Here is a 24,381-nt window from a genome sequence, read left to right as displayed (position 1 = left end):
GGGATCGGGATCGGGATCGGGATCGGGATCGGGATCGGGATCGGGATCGGCGAGGCGGCCCAGACCCCTCCAGGCTGATCCGGGGATGTTCCACGGCATCGCGGGCCCGGCCGGGATGGGCGGTGAGAGGCGGGAGCGCTGCCGGGATGGTCCCGGAATTCCCGGGCGGGGGGTGCCGGGATGATCCCGGAATTCCCGGGCGGGGGTTCCCGGGATGATCCCGGAATTCCCGGGCGGGGGTTCCCGGGATGGTCCCGGAATTCCCGGGCGGGGGTTCCCGGGATGGTCCCGGAATTCCCGGGGCTCCGATCCCCCCCCCCCCTAACGCTGCCCCTCCTTCCCCGGCAGCGCCCGGGAACAAACCGGAGCTCTACGAGGTGAGCGCTGGACCCGGAGTGACCACTCGGGGCCGGGAGTGACCCGTGGGATGGCCGGGAGTGACCCCTCGTGTCCATCACTGCCCGCTCCTGTCCATCACTGACCCCTCCTGTCCATCACTGCCCGCTCCTGTCCATCACTGACCCCTCCTGTCCATCACTGACCGCTCCTGTCCATCACTGCCCCCTCCTGTCCATCACTGACCGCTCCTGTCCATCACTGACCGCTCCTGTCCATCACTGCCCCCTCCTGTCCATCACTGACCGCTCCTGTCCATCACTGACCGCTCCTGTCCATCACTGACCCCTCCTGTCCATCACTGACCGCTGCTGTCCATCACTGCCCCCTCCTGTCCATCACTGACCCCTCCTGTCCATCACTGACCCCTCCTGTCCATCACTGACCCCCTCCTGTCCATCACTGACCGCTCCTGTCCATCACTGCCCCCTCCTGTCCATCACTGCCCCCTCCTGTCCATCACTGACCGCTCCTGTCCATCACTGACCCCTCCTGTCCATCACTGACCGCTGCTGTCCATCACTGCCCCCTCCTGTCCATCACTGACCGCTCCTGTCCATCACTGACCGCTGCTGTCCATCACTGCCCCCTCCTGTCCATCACTGCCCCCTCCTGTCCATCACTGCCCCCTCCTGTCCATCACTGACCGCTGCTGTCCATCACTGACCGCTGCTGTCCATCACTGCCCCCTCCTGTCCATCACTGACCGCTGCTGTCCATCACTGACCGCTGCTGTCCATCACTGCCCCCTCCTGTCCATCACTGACCGCTCCTGTCCATCACTGCCCCCTCCTGTCCATCACTGACCGCTCCTGTCCATCACTGACCCCTCGTGTCCATCACTGACCGCTCCTGTCCATCACTGACCGCTGCTGTCCATCACTGACCGCTGCTGTCCATCACTGCCCCCTCCTGTCCATCAGTGCCCCCTCCTGTCCATCACTGACCCCTCCTGTCCATCACTGCCCCCTCCTGTCCATCACTGACCCCCTCCTGTCCGTCACTGACCGCTCCTGTCCATCACTGCCCCCTCCTGTCCATCACTGACCGCTCCTGTCCATCACTGCCCCCTCCTGTCCATCACTGACCGCTGCTGTCCATCACTGCTCGCTCCTGTCCATCACTGCCCCCTCCTGTCCATCACTGACCCCTCGTGTCCATCACTGCCCCCTCCTGTCCATCACTGACCCCTCCTGTCCATCACTGCCCCCTCCTGTCCATCACTGCCCGCTCCTGTCCATCACTGCCCCCTCCTGTCCATCACTGACCGCTGCTGTCCATCACTGACCCCTCCTGTCCATCACTGCCCCCTCCTGTCCATCACTGACCCCTCCTGTCCATCACTGACCGCTCCTGTCCATCACTGCCCCCTCCTGTCCATCACTGACCCCTCCTGTCCATCACTGCCCCCTCCTGTCCATCACTGACCGCTCCTGTCCATCACTGACCCCTCCTGTCCATCACTGCCCGCTCCTGTCCATCACTGCCCCCTCCTGTCCATCACTGACCCCTCCTGTCCATCACTGACCCCTCCTGTCCATCACTGCTCGCTCCTGTCCATCACTGACCCCTCCTGTCCATCACTGACCCCTCCTGTCCATCACTGCCCCCTCCTGTCCATCACTGACCCCCTCCTGTCCATCACTGCCCCCTCGTGTCCATCACTGCCCCCTCCTGTCCATCACTGCCCCCTCCTGTCCATCACTGACCCCCTCCTGTCCATCACTGCCCCCTCCTGTCCATCACTGCCCGCTCCTGTCCATCACTGACCCCTCCTGTCCATCACTGACCGCTGCTGTCCATCACTGACCCCTCCTGTCCATCACTGACCGCTGCTGTCCATCACTGACCCCTCCTGTCCATCACTGACCGCTCCTGTCCATCACTGCCCCCTCCTGTCCATCACTGACCGCTCCTGTCCATCACTGCCCCCTCCTGTCCATCACTGACCCCTCCTGTCCATCACTGACCGCTGCTGTCCATCACTGACCCCTCCTGTCCATCACTGACCGCTGCTGTCCATCACTGCCCCCTCCTGTCCATCACTGACCCCTCCTGTCCATCACTGACCGCTCCTGTCCATCACTGCCCCCTCCTGTCCATCACTGCCCCCTCCTGTCCATCACTGACCCCTCCTGTCCATCACTGCTCGCTCCTGTCCATCACTGACCCCTCCTGTCCATCACTGACCCCTCCTGTCCATCACTGACCGCTCCTGTCCATCACTGACCCCTCCTGTCCATCACTGCCCCCTCCTGTCCATCACTGACCGCTCCTGTCCATCACTGCCCCCTCCTGTCCATCACTGACCGCTCGTGTCCATCACTGACCCCTCCTGTCCATCACTGCTCGCTCCTGTCCATCACTGACCGCTCCTGTCCATCACTGACCCCTCCTGTCCATCACTGACCCCTCCTGTCCATCACTGACCTCTCCTGTCCATCACTGACCGCTCCTGTCCATCACTGACCCCTCCTGTCCATCACTGCCCCCTCCTGTCCATCACTGACCCCTCCTGTCCATCACTGCCCCCTCCTGTCCATCACTGACCCCTCCTGTCCATCACTGCCCCCTCCTGTCCATCACTGACCCCTCCTGTCCATCACTGCCCCCTCCTGTCCATCACTGCCCCCTCCTGTCCATCACTGACCGCTCCTGTCCATCACTGCCCCCTCCTGTCCATCACTGACCGCTGCTGTCCATCACTGCCCCCTCCTGTCCATCACTGACCCCTCCTGTCCATCACTGCCCCCTCCTGTCCATCACTGACCCCTCCTGTCCATCACTGACCGCTGCTGTCCATCACTGACCCCTCCTGTCCATCACTGCCCCCTCCTGTCCATCACTGCCCCGTCCTGTCCATCACTGACCCCTCCTGTCCATCACTGCCCCCTCCTGTCCATCACTGACCCCTCCTGTCCATCACTGACCGCTGCTGTCCATCACTGCCCCCTCCTGTCCATCACTGCCCCCTCCTGTCCATCACTGACCGCTGCTGTCCATCACTGACCCCTCCTGTCCATCACTGACCGCTCCTGTCCATCACTGCCCCCTCCTGTCCATCACTGCCCCCTCCTGTCCATCACTGCCCCCTCCTGTCCATCACTGACCGCTCCTGTCCATCACTGCCCCGTCCTGTCCATCACTGACCCCTCCTGTCCATCACTGCCCCCTCCTGTCCATCACTGACCCCTCCTGTCCATCACTGACCGCTGCTGTCCATCACTGCCCCCTCCTGTCCATCACTGACCCCTCCTGTCCATCACTGACCCCTCCTGTCCATCACTGACCGCTGCTGTCCATCACTGCCCCCTCCTGTCCATCACTGACCCCTCCTGTCCATCACTGACCGCTCCTGTCCATCACTGCCCCCTCCTGTCCATCACTGCCCCCTCCTGTCCATCACTGACCGCTCCTGTCCATCACTGACCCCTCCTGTCCATCACTGACCGCTCCTGTCCATCACTGACCCCTCCTGTCCATCACTGACCGCTCCTGTCCATCACTGACCCCTCCTGTCCATCACTGACCCCTCCTGTCCATCACTGACCCCTCCTGTCCATCACTGCCCCCTCCTGTCCATCACTGCCCCCTCCTGTCCATCACTGACCGCTCCTGTCCATCACTGACCGCTGCTGTCCATCACTGACCCCTCCTGTCCATCACTGACCTCTCCTGTCCATCACTGACCGCTGCTGTCCATCACTGACCCCTCCTGTCCATCACTGACCGCTGCTGTCCATCACTGACCCCTCCTGTCCATCACTGACCGCTCCTGTCCATCACTGACCCTTCCTGTCCATCACTGACCCCTCCTGTCCATCACTGCCCGCTGCTGTCCATCACTGACCCCTCCTGTCCATCACTGCCCCCTCCTGTCCATCACTGACCGCTGCTGTCCATCACTGCCCCCTCCTGTCCATCACTGACCGCTGCTGTCCATCACTGACCGCTCCTGTCCATCACTGACCCCTCCTGTCCATCACTGACTGCTCCTGTCCATCACTGCCCCCTCCTGTCCATCACTGCCCCCTCCTGTCCATCACTGACCGCTGCTGTCCATCACTGACCCCTCCTGTCCATCACTGACCTCTCCTGTCCATCACTGACCGCTGCTGTCCATCACTGACCCCTCCTGTCCATCACTGACCGCTGCTGTCCATCACTGACCCCTCCTGTCCATCACTGACCGCTCCTGTCCATCACTGACCCTTCCTGTCCATCACTGACCGCTGCTGTCCATCACTGCCCGCTGCTGTCCATCACTGACCCCTCCTGTCCATCACTGCCCCCTCCTGTCCATCACTGCCCGCTCCTGTCCATCACTGACCGCTGCTGTCCATCACTGACCGCTCCTGTCCATCACTGACCCCTCCTGTCCATCACTGACCCCTCCTGTCCATCACTGCCCCCTCCTGTCCATCACTGACCGCTCCTGTCCATCACTGCCCCCTCCTGTCCATCACTGACCCCTCCTGTCCATCACTGACCGCTCCTGTCCATCACTGACCGCTCCTGTCCATCACTGACCGCTGCTGTCCATCACTGACCCCTCCTGTCCATCACTGCCCCTCCTGTCCATCACTGACCCCTCCTGTCCATCACTGACCGCTGCTGTCCATCACTGACCCCTCCTGTCCATCACTGCCCCTCCTGTCCATCACTGACCGCTCCTGTCCATCACTGACCGCTCCTGTCCATCACTGACCCCTCCTGTCCATCACTGCCCCCTCCTGTCCATCACTGACCGCTCCTGTCCATCACTGACCGCTCCTGTCCATCACTGACCCCTCCTGTCCATCACTGCCCTCTCCTGTCCATCACTGACCGCTCCTGTCCATCACTGACCCCTCCTGTCCATCACTGACCGCTCCTGTCCATCACTGACCCCTCCTGTCCATCACTGACCGCTCCTGTCCATCACTGACCCCTCCTGTCCATCACTGACCGCTGCTGTCCATCACTGACCCCTCCTGTCCATCACTGGCCGCAGGAGGTGAAGCTCTACAAGAACGCCCGCGAGCGCGAGAAGTGAGTGAGGAGACCCCGGGAATTTTGGGATTTGGGGTCACAGGGATTTGGGGTCACAGGGATTTGGGGCCAGAGGGATTTGGGGTCAGAGGGATTTGGGGTCACAGGGATTTGGGGTCAGGGATTTGGGGTCACAGGGATTTGGGGTCAGAGGGATTTGGGGTCACAGGGATTTGGGGTCAGGGATTTGGGGTCACAGGGATTTGGGGTCACAGGGATTTGGGGTCAGAGGGATTTGGGGTCAGAGGGATTTGGGGTCAGGGATTTGGGGTCACAGGGATTTGGGGTCACAGGGATTTGGGGTCACAGGGATTTGGGGTCACAGGGATTTGGGGTCAGGGATTTGGGGTCACAGGGACTTGGGGTCACAGGGATTTGGGGTCGCAGGGATTTGGGGTCAGAGGGATTTGGGGTCAGAGGGATTTGGGGTCACAGGGATTTGGGGTCAGAGGGATTTGGGGTCACAGGGATTTGGGGTCACAGGGATTTGGGGTCACAGGGATTTGGGGTCAGAGGGATTTGGGGTCACAGGGATTTGGGGTCACAGGGATTTGGGGTCAGAGGGATTTGGGGTCAGAGGGATTTGGGGTCAGAGGGATTTGGGGTCGCAGGGATTTGGGGTCACAGGGATTTGGGGTCGCAGGGATTTGGGGTCGCAGGGATTTGGGGTCGCGGGGATTTGGGGTCGCAGGGATTTGGGGTCACAGGGATTTGGGGTCGCAGGGATTTGGGGTCGCAGGGATTTGGGGTCGCGGGGATTTGGGGTCACAGGGATTTGGGGTCAGGGATTTGGGGTCACAGGGATTTGGGGTCAGAGGGATTTGGGGTCACAGGGATTTGGGGTCGCAGGGATTTGGGGTCAGAGGGATTTGGGGTCACAGGGATTTGGGGTCGCGGGGATTTGGGGTCACAGGGATTTGGGGTCGCAGGGATTTGGGGTCGCGGGGATTTGGGGTCACAGGGATTTGGGGTCAGGGATTTGGGGTCACAGGGATTTGGGGTCACAGGGATTTGGGGTCAGAGGGATTTGGGGTCAGGGATTTGGGGTCACAGGGATTTGGGGTCACAGGGATTTGGGGTCACAGGGATTTGGGGTCAGAGGGATTTGGGGTCAGAGGGATTTGGGGTCAGAGGGATTTGGGGTCAGGGATTTGGGGTCGCAGGGATTTGGGGCCGGGAGCTCCAGTGTCCATCCCAGTCCCTCCCAGTCCCCCCCAGTTCCCTCCCAGTACCCCTTTATCCCATCCCAGTCCATCCCAGTCCATCCCAGTATCCTGTTACAGCATCCCAGTCCATCCCAGTCCCTCCCAGTCTCTCCCAGTCCCTCCCAGTATCCAATTGCCCCATCCCGGTCCCCTCCCAGTCCCCTCCCAAACCCATCCCAATCCCCTTCCAGTCCCTCCCAGTCCATTCCATTCCCTCCCAGTCCCCTCCCAGTCCATTCCAGTATCCAATTACCCCCTCCCAATCCCATCCCAATCCCCTTCCAGTCCCTCCCAGTCCCCTCCCAACCCCTCCCAATCCCCTCCCAGTCCCTCCCAGTCCCTTCCAGTCCATTCCATTCCCTCCCAGTCCCCTCCCAGGCCATTCCAGTATCCATTTGCCCCTTCCCAATCCCCTCCCAGTCCCTCCCAGTACCCCATTACCCCCTCCCAGTCCCCTTCCAGTCCCCTCCCAGTCCCCTCCCAGTCCCTCCCAATCCATCCCATTCCCTCCCAGTCCCCTCCCAGTCCATTCCAGTATCCAATTACCCCCACCCAATCCCCTCCCAGTCCATCCCAGTCCCTCCCAACCCCTCCCAGTCCCTCCCAGTCCCTCCCAACCCCTCCCATTCCCTCCCAGTCCCTCCCAGTCCCTCCCAATCCATCCCAATCCCCTCCCATTCCCTCCCAGTATCCAATTACCCCATCCCAGTCCCTCCCAATCCCCTCCCAGTCCCCTCCCAGTCCCTCCCAGTCCCTCCCAGTCCCTCCCAATCCCATCCCAATCCCCTTCCAGTCCCTCCCAGTCCATTCCATTCCCTCCCAGTCCCCTCCCAGTCCCCTCCCAGTCCCCTCCCAGTCCATTCCAGTATCCAATTACCCCCTCCCAATCCCCTCCCAATCCCCTCCCAGTCCCTCCCAGTCCCTCCCAATCCCCTCCCAGTCCCTCCCAGTATCCAATTACCCCATCCCAGTCCCTCCCAATCCCTTCCCAATCCCCTCCCAGTCCCTCCCAGTCCCTCCCAATCCCCTCCCAGTCCCTCCCAGTCCATTCCATTCCCTCTCAGTCCCCTCCCAGGCCATTCCAGTATCCATTTGCCCCTTCCCAATCCCCTCCCAGTCCCTCCCAGTACCCCATTACCCCCTCCCAATCCCCTTCCAGTCCCCTCCCAGTCCCCTCCCAGTCCCTCCCAATCCATCCCATTCCCTCCCAGTCCCCTCCCAGTCCATTCCAGTATCCAATTACCCCCACCCAGTCCCCTCCCAGTCCATCCCAGTCCATCCCATTCCCTCCCATTCCCTCCCAGTCCCTCCCAGTCCCTCCCAATCCATCCCAATCCCCTCCCAGTCCCTCCCAGTATCCAATTACCCCATCCCAGTCCCTCCCAACCCCTCCCAATCCCCTTCCAGTCCCTCCCAATCCCCTTCCAGTCCCTCCCAATCCCATCCCAATCCCCTTCCAGTCCCTCCCAGTCCATTCCATTCCCTCCCAGTCCCCTCCCAGTCCCCTCCCAGTCCCCTCCCAGTCCATTCCAGTATCCAATTACCCCCTCCCAATCCCCTCCCAATCCCCTCCCAGTCCCTCCCAGTCCCTCCCAATCCCCTCCCAGTCCCTCCCAGTATCCAATTACCCCATCCCAGTCCCTCCCAATCCCCTCCCAATCCCCTCCCAGTCCCTCCCAATCCCTTCCCAATCCCCTCCCAGTCCCTCCCAGTCCCTCCCAATCCCCTCCCAGTCCCTCCCAATCCATCCCAATCCCCTCCCAGTCCCTCCCAGTATCCAATTACCCCATCCCAGTCCCTCCCAATCCCCTCCCAATCCCCTCCCAATCCCCTCCCAGTCCCTCCCAGTCCCTCCCAATCCCTTCCCAATCCCCTCCCAGTCCCTCCCAGTACCCCATTACCCTCTCCCAGTCCCTCCCAATCCCTTCCCAATCCCCTTCCAGTCCCTCCCAGTCCCCTCCCAGTCCCTCCCAATCCCATCCCAATCCCCTTCCAGTCCCTCCCAGTCCATTCCATTCCCTCCCAATCCCCTCCCAGTCCCTCCCAGTCCATTCCATTCCCTCCCAATCCCCTCCCAATCCCCTCCCAGTCCCTCCCAGTCCCTCCCAGTCCCCCCTTTCCCCGCAGGTACGACAACATGGCCGAGCTCTTTGCGGTGGTGAAGACGCTGCAGGCGCTGGAGAAGGCGTACATCAAGGACTGCGTGTCCCCCAACGAGTGCGTGTCCCCCCGAAAATTCCCAAAAAAAACCCCCCGGGAACCATCCCCGAGACCTTAAAAAACCCGGAATTCCCGGAAAATTCCCGGAAAATTCCCGGAAAAACCCCCCCGCAGGTACACGGCGGCGTGCTCGCGGCTGCTGGTGCAGTTCAAGGCGGCGCTGAAGCAGGTGCAGGGCGCCGAGATCGCCTCCATCGACACTTCTGCCGCAAATTCCGGGTGGGAATCCCGGGATTTTGGGGTCAAATCGGGGAATTTGAGGGGTTTGGGGTTTTGGGATTGGGAATTTGGGGGGTTTGGGGTGGGATTTGGGGGAGGAAATTGTGGAATTTGGGGGGTTTGGGGTGGAATTTAAGGGGAGTTTGGAGTTCCGGGATTGGGAATTTGGGAATTTGGGGTTTTGGGGTTTGGGAATTTGGGGGGTTTGGGACTTTGGGCTTGGGAATTTGGGGGGTTTGGGATTCCAGGATTGGGAATTTGGGGAATTTGGGATTCTGGGATTGGGAAATTGGGGGGTTTGGGGTGGAATTTAGAGGGAGTTTGGAGTTCCGGGATTGGGAATTTGGGGGGTTTGGGATTCTGGGATTGGGAATTTTGGGAATTTGGGGTTTTGGGCTTGGGAATTCAGGGGGTTTGGGGTTTTGGGCTTGGGAATTTGGGGGGTTTGGGATTCCAGGATTGGGAATTTTGGGGAATTTGGGATTCTGGGATTGGGAATTTGGGGGGTTTGGGGTGGGATTTGGGGTGTTTGGGGTGGAATTTAGAGGGAGTTTGGAGTTCCGGGATTGGGAATTTGGGGGGTTTGGGATTTTGGGATTGGGAATTTTGGGAATTTGAGGTGTTTAGGGTGGGATTTGGGGGGTTTGGGATGGAATTTAGAGGGAGTTTGGAGTTCCGGGATTGGGAATTTGGGGGGTTTGGGGTTTTGGGCTTGGGAATTTGGGGGGTTTGGGATTCCAGGATTGGGAATTTTGGGAATTTGGGGGATTTGGGGTGGGATTTGGGGGAGGAAATTGTGGAATTTGGGGGGTTTGGGGTGGAATTTAGAGGGAGTTTGGAGTTCTGGGATTGGGAATTTGGGGGATTTGGGGTTTTGGGGTTTGGGAATTTGGGGGGTTTGGGATTTTGGGATTTGGAATTTGGGGAATTTGAGGTGTTTGGGGTGGGATTTGGGGGGTTTGGGGTGGAATTTAAGGGGAGTTTGGAGTTCCGGGATTGGGAATTTGGGGGGTTTGAGGTTTTGGGCTTGGGAATTTGGGGGGTTTGGGATTCCAGGCTTGGGAATTTTGGGATTTGGGGGATTTGGGGTGGGATTTGGGGGAGGAAATTGTGGAATTTGGGGGGTTTGGGGTGGAATTTAGAGGGAGTTTGGAGTTCTGGGATTGGGAATTTGGGGGGTTTGGGGTTTTGGGGTTTGGGAATTTGGGGGATTTGGGATTTTGGGATTGGGAATTTTGGGAATTTGGGGTTTTGGGCTTGGGAATTTGGGGGGTTTGGGGTGGAATTTAGGGGGAGTTTGGAGTTCCGGGATTTGGAATTTGGGGGGTTTTGGGATTTTGGGATTGGGAATTTGGGGCTGAAAATGGGGAATTTGGGAATGAATTTGGGGATTTTGGGGGGATTTTGGTGAGAATTTTGTGGGGATTTTGGGTTGGAAATGGAGCGGTGGGTTTGGAAATTTGGGAATGGAGAATTTGGGGCTGAAATTGAGGATTTTTTGGGTGGAATTTTGGATTTTTGAGGACGATTTTTGGGTGGAATTTTGCAGGGATTTTTGCGGGAATTTTGCGGGGATTTTTGGGGAGATTTTTGTGGGAATTTCTGGGAATCCGGGCCTGGAAAAATCTGGGAATTTGGGAATGCGCAGCTGGACTGTCCCCTGGCCATGGAGCGCATCCGGGAGGATCGGCCAATCACCATCAAGGACGACAAAGGGAACCTGAACCGCTGCATCGCCGACATCGTCTCCGTACGGAGCCGCCGGAAAAATCCGGGAATTCTCGGGAATTCCGCCGCCTCGGGGGCACCGGGGGGGAATTTTTGGGAAGGGTGGTTGAAAAAGTTTGAGGGGTTTTTTTGGGGAGTTTTGGAATGGAGTTTTTGGGGTTTTTTGGGGATTTTTAATGGCTTTTTTTGGGGATTTTTTGGGGATTTTTATGGGATTTTTGGGAATTTTTGGGGGATTTTTTTCATGGGGTTTTTGGGAAATTTTTTGGGAAATTTTTTGGAATTTTTAGTGGTTTTGTTTGGGGATTTTTTGGATTTTTTTCCTGGGGTTTTTGGGGAATTTTTTGGGAATTTTTAAGGGTTTTTTTGAGGTGTTTCAAAAAAAAATTTTAATGGGGTTTTGGGGGGATTTTTTAGGATTTTTTATGGGTTTTTTGGGGATTTTTTTTGATTTTTAATGGGGATTTTTGGGGAATTTTTTGGAATTTTTGATGGGGTTTTGGGGGGATTTTTTGGGAATTTTTTATGGGTATTTTGGGGATTTTTTTTTTTAATGGAGTTCTTTGCGTAATTTTTTGGGAGTTTTTTTGGGTTTCTTGGGAAATTTTTTGGAATTTTTTGGGGGTTTTTTGGGTAACTTTTTGGGGAATTTTTATGGGACTTTTTGGGAATTTTTTGGGGATTTTTTAATGGGGTTTTTGGGAAATTTTTTGGAATTTTTAGTGGTTTTGTTTGGGGATTTTTTGGATTTTTTCCTGGGGTTTTTGGGGAATTTTTTGGGAATTTTTAAGGGTTTTTTTGAGGCGTTTTTAAAAAAATTTTTAATGGGGTTTTGGGGGGATTTTTTAGAATTTTTTATGGGTTTTTTGGGGATTTTTTTTGATTTTTAATGGGGATTTTTGGGGAATTTTTTGGAATTTTTGATGGGGTTTTGGGGGGATTTTTTGGGAATTTTTTATGGGTATTTTGGGGAATTTTTTTTTTTTTAATGGAGTTCTTTGGGTACTTTTTTGGGAGTTTTTTTGGGTTTCTTGGGAAATTTTTTGGAATTTTTTGGGGGTTTTTTGGGTAACTTTTTGGGGAATTTTTATGGGACTTTTTGGGAATTTTTTGGGGATTTTTTTCATGGGGTTTTTGGGAAATTTTTTGGAATTTTTAATGGTTTTGTTTCGGGATTTTTTGGATTTTTTCCTGGGGTTTTTGGGGAATTTTTTGGGAATTTTTAAGGGTTTTTTTGAGGCGTTTTTAAAAAAAATTTTAATGGGGTTTTGGGGGGATTTTTTAGGATTTTTTATGGGTTTTTTGGGGATTTTTTTTGATTTTTAATGGGGATTTTTGGGGAATTTTTTGGAATTTTTGATGGGGTTTTGGGGGGATTTTTTGGGAATTTTTTATGGGTATTTTGGGGATTTTTTTTTTTTTTTAATGGAGTTCTTTGCGTAATTTTTTGGGAGTTTTTTTGGGTTTCTTGGGAAATTTTTTGGAATTTTTTGGGGGTTTTTTGGGTAACTTTTTGGGGAATTTTTATGGGACTTTTTGGGAATTTTTTGGGGATTTTTTAATGGGGTTTTTGGGAAATTTTTTGGAATTTTTAATGGTTTTGTTTCGGGATTTTTTGGATTTTTTCATGGGGTTTTTGGGGAATTTTTTGGGAATTTTTAAGGGTTTTTTTGAGGCGTTTTAAAAAAAAATTAATGGGGTTTTGGGGGGATTTTTTAGAATTTTTTATGGGTTTTTGGGGATTTTTTTTGGATTTTTAATGGCTTTTTTTGGGGAGTTTTTTGGGAGTTTTTATGGGTTTTTTGGGAAATTTTTTGGAATTTTTAAATGGTTTTTTTGGGGAGGTTTTTTGGATTTTTTCATGGGGTTTTGGGGGAAATTTTTTGGAATTTTAACCGGTTTTTTTGAGGAGTATTTTTTAAATTTTTAATGGGGTTTTGGGGTTTTTTTTGGAATTTTTTATGGGCTTTTTGGGAAATGTTTTGGAAAATTTTTTGGAATTTTAAATTTTTTTTTCAGGTAATTTTTTGGGAATTTTTTCATGGGGTTTTGGGGGAAATTTTTTGGAATTTTGAATGGGTTTTTTTGGGAATTTTTGGGAATTTTTTGGGGGGTTTTGGGGATTTCTTTGGGATTTTTAATGGATCTTTTGGGAATTTTTTTGGAATTTCTTTGGGGTTTTTTGGGGAGTTTTTTTGGATTTTTTAATGGTCTTTTTGGGAAATTTTTTGGAATCTTTAATGGGTTTTTTGGATAATTTTTTGGATTTTTTCATGGGGTTTTGGGGGGGGGGTTTAGAATTTTCAATGGGTTTTTTGGGGAATATTTTTGGAATTTTTTATGGGGTTTTTGGGGAATTTTTTGGAATGTTTTATGGGTTTTCTGGGAATATTTTGGGAACCTCAACCACCGCATTTCCAGAACCATCTCCATACAAACTGCGGGAATTCCGGGAATTTTTTGGGATGTTTTTCCCAAATTTCAGGGCATTTGTTGGAATTTATTTTCATTCCCCTTTTTTTTCTCTTTTTTGGAATTTTTTATGGGGTTTTTTGGGGGATTTTTGGGGATTTTTTTGGGCGGGGATTTTTGGACTCCAATTCCTCGGTTTTTTTAGGATTTGGGGGGGGGGGGGGGTTGGATTTTTTTTTGATTTTAACTTTTTTTTTTTTTTTAATTTTTGGGGGAAATTTGGGGATTTTTGGGGCTGTGGGTGATGGGGCTGATCCCAAATTTCCGTTGGAATTCCGGCAGCTTTTCATCACGGTGATGGACAAACTGCGGCTGGAGATCCGAGCCATGGACGAGGTGGGAGCGGGATTGGGAATTCCCAAATCCCAGAATTCCCAAAATTCCCCAATCCCAGAATCCCCCAATCCCAGAATTCCCAAATCCCCCAGTCCCGGAATTCCCAAATTCCCCAAAATTTCATCCCAAAAATCCTCAATTCCATCCCAGAATTCCCCAATCCCAGAATTCCCAAATCCCCCAATCCCAGAATTCCCAAATCCCCCATTCTGAGAATTCCCAAATTCCCCAAAATTTCATCCCAAAAATCCCCAATTCCATCCCAGAATTCCCCAATCCCAGAATTCCCAAATCCCCCAATCCCAGAATTCCCAAAATTCCCCAATCCCAGAATTCCCAAATCCCCCAGTCCCGGAATTCCCAAATTCCCCAAAATTTCATCCCAAAAATCCTCAATTCCATCCCAGAATTCCCCAATCCCAGAATTCCCAAGTCCCCCAATCCCAGAATTCCCAAATTCCCGAAAATTTCATCCCAAATTCCCCAATTCCATCCCAAAAATTCCAGAATCCCAGAATTCCCAAATCCCCCAAATCCCAGAATTCCCAAAATTCCCCAGTCCCAGAATTCCCAAATCCCCCATTCTGAGAATTCCCAAATTCCCCAAAATTTCATCCCAAAAATCCCCAATTCCATCCCATAATTCCCCAATCCCAGAATTCCCAAATCCCCAAATCCCCCAATCCCAGAATTCCCAAAATCCCCCAATCCCAGAATTCCCAAATTTCCCAAAATTTCATCCCAAATTCCCCAATTCCATCCCAAAATTTCCAGAATCCCAGAATTCCCAAATCCCCCAAATCCCAGAATTCCCAAAATTCCCCAGTCCCAGAATTCCCAAATCCCCCATTCTGAGAATTCCCAAATTCCCCAAAATTTCATCCCAAAAATCCCCAATTCCATCCCAGAATTCCCCAATCCCAGAATTCCCAAATTCCCCAATCCCAGAATTCCCAAATCCCCCATTCCTGGAATCCCAAATTCCCCAAGAGTTCATCCCAAAATTCCCCATTCCCAAAATTCCCAAATCCCCCAATCCCAGAATTCCCAAATCCCCAAAATTTCATCCCAAGAATCCCCAATTCCATCCCAAAATTCCCCGTTCCCGGAATTCCCAAATCTCCCAATTTCATTCCCAAATCCCCATTCCCAGAATCCCAAATCCGCCCGAATTTCACTCCCAACTTCCCCCATTTCACCCCAAAATTCCCCAACAAATCCCTCAAAATCCCCAAAAATCCCCAAAAATTCCCCAAAAATCCCCCAAATATCCAAAAAAATCCCCCAAAAAATCCCAAAAAAATCCCAAAAATTCCCCCAAAATTCCCCAAAGTTCCCCAAAAATCCCAAAAAATCCCCAAAAAAATCCCAAAGAATCCCAAAAAATCCCCAAAACCCAGAAAAATTCCCCAAAAATTCCCCGAAAATCCCAAAAAATTCCCCAAAAAAATCCCAAAAAAATCCCAAAAAATCCCCAAAACCCCAAAAAATTCCCCCAAAAATTCCCCAAAATTCCCCAAAAAATCCCCCCAAAAATTCCCCATTCCTCAAAACCCCCCAAAATATCCCCCAAAATCCCCCAAATATCCCAAAAAATCCCCCCCAAATCCCAAAAACTCCCCAAAAATTCCCCAAAATTACAAAAATTCCCCAAAAATCCCCAAAATATCCCCCAAAATTCCCCAAATATTCCCCCAAAATCCCCCAAAAATCCCCAAAAAACCCCCCAAAATTCCCCAAAAAATCTCCCCAAAAATTCCCCCAAATCCCCCCAAAAATCCCAAAAAATTCCCCCAAAATTCCCCAAAATTCCCCCAAAATCCCCCAAAAATTCCCCAAAGTTCCCAAAAATCCCAAAAAATCCTCAAAAAATCCCAAAAAATCCCCAAAATCCAAAAAAACTCTCCAAAAATTCCCCAAAATTCCCCAAAAAATCCCCCCAAAAATTCCCCATTCCTCAAAAACCCCCAAAATATCCCCCAAATATCCCAAAAAATCCCTAAAAAATCCCAAAAAATCCCAAAAAAATTCCCAAAATTCTAAAAAAATCCCCCAAAATTCCCAAAAAATCCCCAAAAAATTCCCCAAAATTCCCCAAAAATCCCAAAAAAACCCCAAAAAATTCCCCAGAAAATCCTCAAAAATCCCCCAAAATTCCCCAAAAATCCCCAAAAAAATCCCCAAAATCCCCCCAAAATTCCCAAAAATATCCCAAAAAATCCCCAAAAAATCCCCAAAAAATCCCAAAAATCCCCCCAAAATTCCCCAAAGTTCCCCAAAAATCCCAAAAAATCCCCCAAAAAAATCCCAAAAAATCCCCAAAACCCCAAAAAATTCCGCAAAAATTCCCCAAAAATCCCAAAAAATTCCCCAAAAAATTCCCCAAAAAAATCCCCCAAAAATCCCAAAAAAACCCCAAAATCCCCCCAAATTCCCCAAATATTCCCCAAAATTCCCTCAAAAATCCCCCAAAAATCCTCAAAAAATTCCCCAGGAATTCCCCAAAAATCCCTCAAAAATCCCCAAAAAATCCCCAAAAAATCCCCAAAAAATCCCAAAAATTCCCCAAAAATCCCCAAAATTCCCCAAAATCCCCCAAACTCCCCAAATTCCCCCAAATCCCCCGGATCCAGCCGGCTCTGCAGGAGCTGATGGAGACCATGACCCGCAGGAGCTCCCTGCCCCCACTGCCATTCCCAAATCCCCATTCCCGGAATCCCAAATCCCCCCGAATTTCACTCCCAACTTCCCCCATTTCACCCCAAAATTCCCTAAAAAATCCCCCCAGAAATTCCCAAAAATTCCCCCAAAATCCCCCCAAAAATCCCCCAAAAAATCCCCCAAAAAATCCCAAAAATTCCCCCCAAAAATCCAAAAAAATCGCCAAAAATCCCCCAAAATTCAAAAAAAATCCCCAAAAAAATCCCCAAAAAATCCTCCAAAATCCCCAAAAATTCCCCAAAAATCCCCCCAAAATCCCCCAAAATTCCCAAAAAATAATAAAAAAAAATCCCCAAAAAATCCCCAAAATCCCCCCAAAATTCCCAAAATTCCCCAGAAATCCCAAAAAAATCCCCAAAAAATTCCCCAGAAATTCCTCAAAAATCCCCCAAAATTCCCCAAAAATCCCCAAAAAAATCCCCAAAATCCCCCCAAAATTCCCAAAAATATCCCAAAAAATCCCCAAAAAATCCCCAAAAAATCCCAAAAATCCCCCCAAAATTCCCCAAAGTTCCCCAAAAATCCCATAAAATCCCCCAAAAAAATCCCAAAAAATCCCCAAAACCCCAAAAAATCCCCCCAAAAATTCCCCAAAAATCCCAAAAAAATCCCCCAAAAATTCCCCATTCCTCAAAAACCCCCAAAATATCCCCCAAAATCCCCCAAATATCCAAAAAAATCCCTAAAAAATCCCAAAAAATCCCCGAAAAAATCCCCAAAAATTCCCCAAAAAAATCCCCCAAAAAATCCCAAAAAAACCCCAAAATCCCCCCAAATTCCCCAAATATTCCCCAAAATTCCCTCAAAAATCCCCCAAAAATCCTCAAAAAATTCCCCAGGAATTCCCCAAAAAACCCTCAAAAATTCCCAAAAAATCAAAAAAAAAACCCCAAAAAATCCCCAAAAATTCCCCAAAAATCCCCCAAAATTCCCCAAAAATCCCCAAAAATCCCCAAAATCCCCCAAAATCCCCAAATTCCCCCAAATCCCCCGGATCCAGCCGGCTCTGCAGGAGCTGATGGAGACCATGACCCGCAGGAGCTCCCTGCCCCCACTGCCATTCCCAAATCCCCATTCCCGGAATCCCAAATCCCCCCGAATTTCACTCCCAACTTCCCCCATTTCACCCCAAAATTCCCTAAAAAATCCCCCCAGAAATTCCCAAAAATTCCCCCAAAATCCACCCAAAAATCCCAAAAAATCCCCCAAAAAATCCCAAAAATTCCCCCCAAAAATCCAAAAAAATCGCCAAAAATCCCCCAAAATTCAAAAAAAATCCCCAAAAAAATCCCCAAAAAATCCTCCAAAATCCCCAAAAATTCCCCAAAAATCCCCCCAAAATCCCCCAAAATTCCCAAAAAATAATAAAAAAAAATCCCCAAAAAATCCCCAAAATCCCCCCAAAATTCCCAAAATTCCCCAGAAATCCCAAAAAAATCCCCAAAAAATTCCCCAGAAATTCCTCAAAAATCCCCCAAAATTCCCCAAAAATCCCCAAAAAAATCCCCAAAATCCCCCCAAAATTCCCAAAAATATCCCAAAAAATCCCCAAAAAATCCCCAAAAAATCCCAAAAATCCCCCCAAAATTCCCCAAAGTTCCCCAAAAATCCCATAAAATCCCCCAAAAAAATCCCAAAAAATCCCCAAAACCCCAAAAAATCCCCCCAAAAATTCCCCAAAAATCCCAAAAAAATCCCCCAAAAATTCCCCATTCCTCAAAAACCCCCAAAATATCCCCCAAAATCCCCCAAATATCCAAAAAAATCCCTAAAAAATCCCAAAAAATCCCCGAAAAAATCCCCAAAAATTCCCCAAAAAAATCCCCCAAAAAATCCCAAAAAAACCCCAAAATCCCCCCAAATTCCCCAAATATTCCCCAAAATTCCCTCAAAAATCCCCCAAAAATCCTCAAAAAATTCCCCAGGAATTCCCCAAAAAACCCTCAAAAATTCCCAAAAAATCAAAAAAAAACCCCCAAAAAATCCCCAAAAAATCCCCAAAAAATCCCAAAAAATCCCCAAAACCCCCCAAAATATCCCCAAATCCCCCAAAATCCCCAAATTCCCCAAATCCCCCAGATCCAGCCGGATCTGCGGGAGCTGATGGAGACCATGACCCGCATGAGCTCGCTGCCGCCCGACTTCGAGGGCCGCCAGAAAGTGAACCAATGGTGAGCTCCGAAATCCCCCAATTCCGGAGAATTCCGGCCATTCCAGAGAATTCCGGCCATTCCCGGTTTTTTTTTTTTGGGGGGGTTGGAATTTTCCCTCGGGAATTCCGCAGGCTCCAGACCCTGAGCGCGATGTCGGCCTCGGATGAGTTGGACGATTCCCAGGTGCGGCAGATGCTCTTCGACCTCGAGTCTGCCTACAACGCCTTCAACCGCTTCCTGCACGCCTGAGACCAGTTCGGACCGGTTCGGACCGGTTCGGACCGGTTTGGATCAGTTCGGATCAGTTCGGACCAGTTCAGATCAATTTGGATCCTTGGGATAATAAATGGGAAGCGCTGGATCCCCAAAATCACCAAAATCCTGGATCAAACTGGGATTTACTGGATCAAACTGGGAGCCATTCCCAGTTTAAAGCAGTTCAGACCAGTTCAGACCAGTTTGGACCAGTTCGGATCAGTTCAGACCAGTTTGGAGCCTCGGGATAATAAATGGGAAGCGCTGGATCCCAAAAATCACTGAAATCCTGGATCAAACTGGGATTTGCTGGATCAAACTGGGAGCCAATCCCAGTTCAGACCAGTCCCTCCCAGTTCAGACCAGTTCAAACGAGGTCAGACCAGTTCAAACCAGTTCAGATCAATTTGGATCCTTGGGATAATAAATGGGAAGCGCTGGATCCCCAAAATCACCGAAATCCTGGATCAAGCTGGGATTTACTGGATCAAACTGGGAGCCAATCCCAGTTCAGACCAGTCCAGACCAGTTCAAACGAGGTCAGACCAGTTCAGACCAGTTCAAACCAGTTCAGACCAGTTTGGATCCTTGGGATAATAAATGGGAAGCGCTGGATCCCCAAAATCACCAAAATCCTGGATCAAACTGGGATTTACTGGATCAAACTGGGAGCCGTTCCCAGTTCAAACCGGTCCCTGCCCAGTTCAGACCGGATCAAACCAGTTCAGACCAGTCTAGACCAGTCCAGACCAGTTTGGACTGGGAGCGCTGGAAGTTTGGGATAATAAATGGGAAGCACTGGATCCCCAAAATCACCAAAATCCTGGATCAAACTGGGATTTACTGGATCAAACTGGGAGCCAATCCCAGTTCAGACCAGTTCGGACCAGTTTGGATCAGTTCGGACCAGTTCAGATCAATTTGGATCCTTGGGATAATAAATGGGAAGTGCTGGATCCCCAAAATCACCGAAATCCTGGATCAAACTGGGATTTACTGGATCAAACTGGGAGCCGTTCCCAGTTCAAACCGGTCCCTGCCCAGTTCAGACCGGATCAAACCAGTTCAGACCAGTCTAGACCAGTCCAGACCAGTTTGGACTGGGAGCGCTGGAAGTTTGGGATAATAAATGGGGAGCACTGAATCCCCAAAATCACCGAAATCCTGGATCAAACTGGGATTTACTGGATCAAACTGGGAGCCAATCCCAGTTCAGACCAGTTCAGACCAGTCCAGACCAGTTTGGATCCTTGGGATAATGAACGAGAAGCGCTGGATCCCCAAAATCACCAAAATCCTGGATCAAACTGGGATTTGTTGGATCAAACTGGGAGTTACTGGATCAAACTGGGAGCCAATCCCAGTTCAGACCAGTCCCTCCCAGTTCAGACCAGTTCGGACCAGTCCAGACCAGTTTGGACTGGGAGCGCTGGAAGTTTGGGATAATAAATGGGAAGCGCTGGATCCCAAAAATCTCCGAAATCTTGGATCAAACTGGGATTTACTGGATCAAACTGGGAGCTATTCCCAGTTCAAACCAGTCCCTCCCAGTTCAGACCAGTTCAGACCAGTTCGGACCAGTCCAGACCAGTTTGGACTGGGAGCGCTGGAAGTTTGGGATAATAAATGGGAAGCGCTGGATCCCAAAACTCACTGAAATCCTGGATCAAACTGGGATTTGCTGGATCAAACTGGGAGCCATTCCCAGTTCAGACCAGTTCAGACCAGTCCAGACCAGTTTGGATCCTTGGGATAATGAACGAGAAGTGCTGGATCCCCAAAATCACCGAAATCCTGGATCAAACTGGGATTTACTGGTCAAACTGGGATTTACTGGATCAAACAGGGAGCCATTCCCAGTTTAAAGCAGTTCAGACCAGTTCAGACCAGTTCGGACCAGTTCAGACCAGTTCGGATCAGTTCAGATCAATTTGGATCCTTGGGATAATAAATGGGAAGCGCTGGATCCCAAAAATCACCGAAATCTGGGATCAAACTGGGATTTGCTGGATCAAACTGGGAGCCAATCCCAGTTCAGACCAGTCCAGACCAGTTCAAACCAGTTCAGACCAGTTTGGATCCTTGGGATAATAAATGGGAAGCGCTGGATCCCCAAAATCACCGAAATCCTGGATCAAACTGGGATTTGCTGGATCAAACTGGGAGCCATTCCCAGTTCAAACCAGGTCCCTCCCAGTCCAGACCGGATCAAACCAGTTCACACCAGTTCAGACCAGTTTGGACTGGGAGCGCTGGAAGTTTGGGATAATAAATGGGAAGCGCTGGATCCCAAAACTCACTGAAATCCTGGATCAAACTGGGATTTACTGGATCAAACTGGGAGCCAATCCCAGTTCAGACCAGTTCGGACCAGTTGGGATCAGTTCAGACCAGTTCAGATCAATTTGGATCCTTGGGATAATAAATGGGAAGCGCTGGATCCCCAAAATCACCGAAATCCTGGATCAAACTGGGATTTCCTGGATCAAACTGGGAGCCAATCCCAGTTCAAACCGGTCCCTGCCCAGTTCAGACCGGATCAAACCAGTTCAGACCAGTCTAGACCAGTCCAGACCAGTTTGGACTGGGAGCGCTGGAAGTTTGGGATAATAAATGGGGAGCACTGAATCCCCAAAATCACCGAAATCCTGGATCAAACTGGGATTTGCTGGATCAAACTGGGAGCCATTCCCAGTTCAGACCAGTTCAGACCAGTCCAGACCAGTTTGGATCCTTGGGATAATGAACGAGAAGTGCTGGATCCCCAAAATCACCAAAATCCTGGATCAAACTGGGATTTGTTGGATCAAACTGGGAGTTACTGGATCAAACTGGGAGCCAATCCCAGTTCAGACCAGTCCCTCCCAGTTCAGACCAGTTTGGACTGGGAGCGCTGGAAGTTTGGGATAATAAATGGGGAGCACTGGATCCCCAAAATCACCGAAATCCTGGATCAAACTGGGATTTACTGGATCAAACTGGGAGCTATTCCCAGTTCAAACCAGTCCAGATCAGTTCAGACCAGTTCGGACCAGTTCAAACCAGTCCAGACCAGTTCAGACCAGTACGGACCAGTTCAAACCAGTCCAGACCAGTTTGGACTGGGAGCGCTGGAAGTTTGGGATAATAAATGGGAAGCGCTGGATCCCAAAATTACCGAAATCCTGGATCAAACTGGGATTTGCTGGATCAAACTGGGAGCCGTTCCCAGTTCAAACCGGTCCCTGCCCAGTTCAGACCGGATCAAACCAGTTCAGACCAGTCTAGACCAGTCCAGACCAGTTTGGACTGGGAGCGCTGGAAGTTTGGGATAATAAATGGGAAGCGCTGGATCCCAAAATCACCGAAATCCTGGATCAAACTGGGATTTGCTGGATCAAACTGGGAGCCAATCCCAGTTCAGACCAGTTCAGACCAGTCCAGACCAGTTTGGATCCTTGGGATAATGAACGAGAAGCGCTGGATCCCCAAAATCACCAAAATCCTGGATCAAACTGGGATTTGTTGGATCAAACTGGGAGTTACTGGATCAAACTGGGAGCCATTCCCAGTTCAGACCAGTCCCTCCCAGTTCAGACCAGTTCAGACCAGTTTGGACTGGGAGCGCTGGAAGTTTGGGATAATAAATGGGGAGCACTGAATCCCAAAAATCACCGAAATCTTGGATCAAACTGGGATTTACTGGATCCAACTGGGAGCTATTCCCAGTTCAAACCAGTCCAGATCAGTTCAGACCAGTTCGGACCAGTTCAAACCAGTCCAGACCAGTTTGGACTGGGAGCGCTGGAAGTTTGGGATAATAAATGGGAAGCGCTGGATCCCAAAACTCACTGAAATCCTGGATCAAACTGGGATTTACTGGATCAAACTGGGAGCCAATCCCAGTTCAGACCAGTTCGGACCGGTTCGGACCAGTTCAGACCAGTCCCTCCCAGTCCCTCATGGAGAGCTGCAAATCCCGGATTTTCCGGAGCCGTGGGATCCAACTGGGATTTGTTGGATCGAACTGGGAGCCTCCGGATCAAAGTGGGAACTCCTGGATCAAACTGGGAACCTCCCAGTCCCTCCCAGTTCACACCAGTCCCTCCCAGTCCCTCAGGGAGAGCCGCTAATCCCGGATGTTCCAGAGCCACTGGATCAGACTGGGATTTATTGGATCAAACTGGGAGCTGCTTCATCAAACTGGGAGCCCCTGGATCAAACTGGGAACCTCCCAGTCCCTCCCAGTTCAAACCAGTCCCTCCCAGTCCCTCAGGGGCTCTTCCAGAGGTGGTGCTTGGAGAGCCGCAAATCCCGTCCTGGATTTTCCGGAGCCGCTGGATCCGACTGGGATTTATTGGCTCAAACTGGGAACCTCCCAGTCCAAACCGGTCCCTCCCAGTGGCTCCCAGTTCAAACCAGTCCCTCCCAGTCTGTACTGGGAGCGGGGGAATCCTTGGGATAATGAACGGGATGAGCCCAATCCCGAAACCACCGAAATCCTGGATCCAACTGGGATTTATTGGATCAAACTGGGAACTCCTGGATCAAACTGGGAGCCTCCCAGTCCAAACCAGTCGCTCCCAGTCCCTCCCGGAGAGCCACAAATCCCGTCCTGGATTTTCCAGCCGCTGAATCCAACTGGGATTTATTGGATGAAACTGGGAGCTGCTGGATCAAACTGGGATTTATTGGATCCAACTGGGAACTCCTGGATCCAACTGGGATTTATTGGATCAAACTGGGAACCTCCCAGTCCCTCCCAGTTCAAACCAGTCCCTCATGGAGAGCCGCAAGTCCCGGATTTTCCAGAGCTGCTGGATCCAACTGGGATTTATTGGATTGAACTGGGAGCTGCTGGATCAAACTGGGAGCCCCTGGATCAAAGTGGGAACTCCTGGATCAAAGTGGGAGCCTCCCAGTCCAAACCAGTTCAAACCAGTCCTTCCCAGTTCACACCAGTCCCTCCCAGTCCCTCCCGGAGAGCCGCAAATCCCGGATTTTCCAGAGCCGCTGGATCCAACTGGGATTTATTGGATGAAACTGGGAGCTGCTGGATCCAACTGGGATTTACTGGATCAAAGTGGGAACTCCTGGATCAAACTGGGAGCCTCCCAGTCCCTCCCAGTTCAGACCAGTCCCTCCCAGTCCCTCAGGGGCTCTTCCAGAGGTGGCGCTTGGAGAGCCGCAAATCCCGTCCTGGATTTTCCAGCCGCTGAATCCAACTGGGATTTATTGGCTCAAACCGGGAGCTCCTGGATCAAACTGGGATTTATTGGATGAAACTGGGAACTCCTGGATCAAACTGGGAGCCTCCCAGTCCAAACCAGTCGCTCCCAGTCCCTCATGGAGAGCCACAAATCCCATCCTGGATTTTCCAGCCGCTGAATCCAACTGAGATTTATTGGATCAAACTGGGAGCTCCTGGCTCCAACTGGGATTTATTGGATCAAACTGGGAACCTCCCAGTCCCTCCCAGTTCAAACCAGTCCCTCATGGAGAGCCGCAAGTCCCGGATTTTCCAGAGCTGCTGGATCCAACTGGGATTTATTGGATTGAACTGGGAGCCCCCAGATCAAACTGGGAGCCCCTGGATCAAAGTGGGAGCCTCCCAGTCCCTCCCAGTCCAAACCAGTCCTTCCCAGTCCACACCAGTCCCTCCCAGT

The 24,381-nt window shown here is 51.2% G+C and overlaps 1 protein-coding gene across 1 annotated transcript; it reads left to right on the top strand.

The window, feature by feature from the left end:
• Positions 1-18,916, top strand: VPS28 (VPS28 subunit of ESCRT-I). Its single transcript, XM_082282053.1, is given in 10 exon segments — positions 1-122; positions 349-377; positions 5,390-5,427; positions 8,760-8,849; positions 8,967-9,049; positions 9,052-9,071; positions 10,720-10,821; positions 13,554-13,607; positions 18,408-18,499; positions 18,613-18,916. Coding segments are annotated over 10 exon segments (663 nt in total). The 5' UTR covers positions 1-85; the 3' UTR covers positions 18,731-18,916.
• The last annotated feature ends 5,465 nt before the right edge of the window (positions 18,917-24,381 follow it).

Source organism: Coloeus monedula (genome assembly GCF_965178545.1).
Source record: "Coloeus monedula genome assembly, chromosome: 1".
NCBI lineage: Eukaryota > Metazoa > Chordata > Aves > Passeriformes > Corvidae > Coloeus > Coloeus monedula.
Note: the sequence above shows the minus strand (reverse complement) of the source record. Positions and strands in the feature narration are given on the sequence as shown.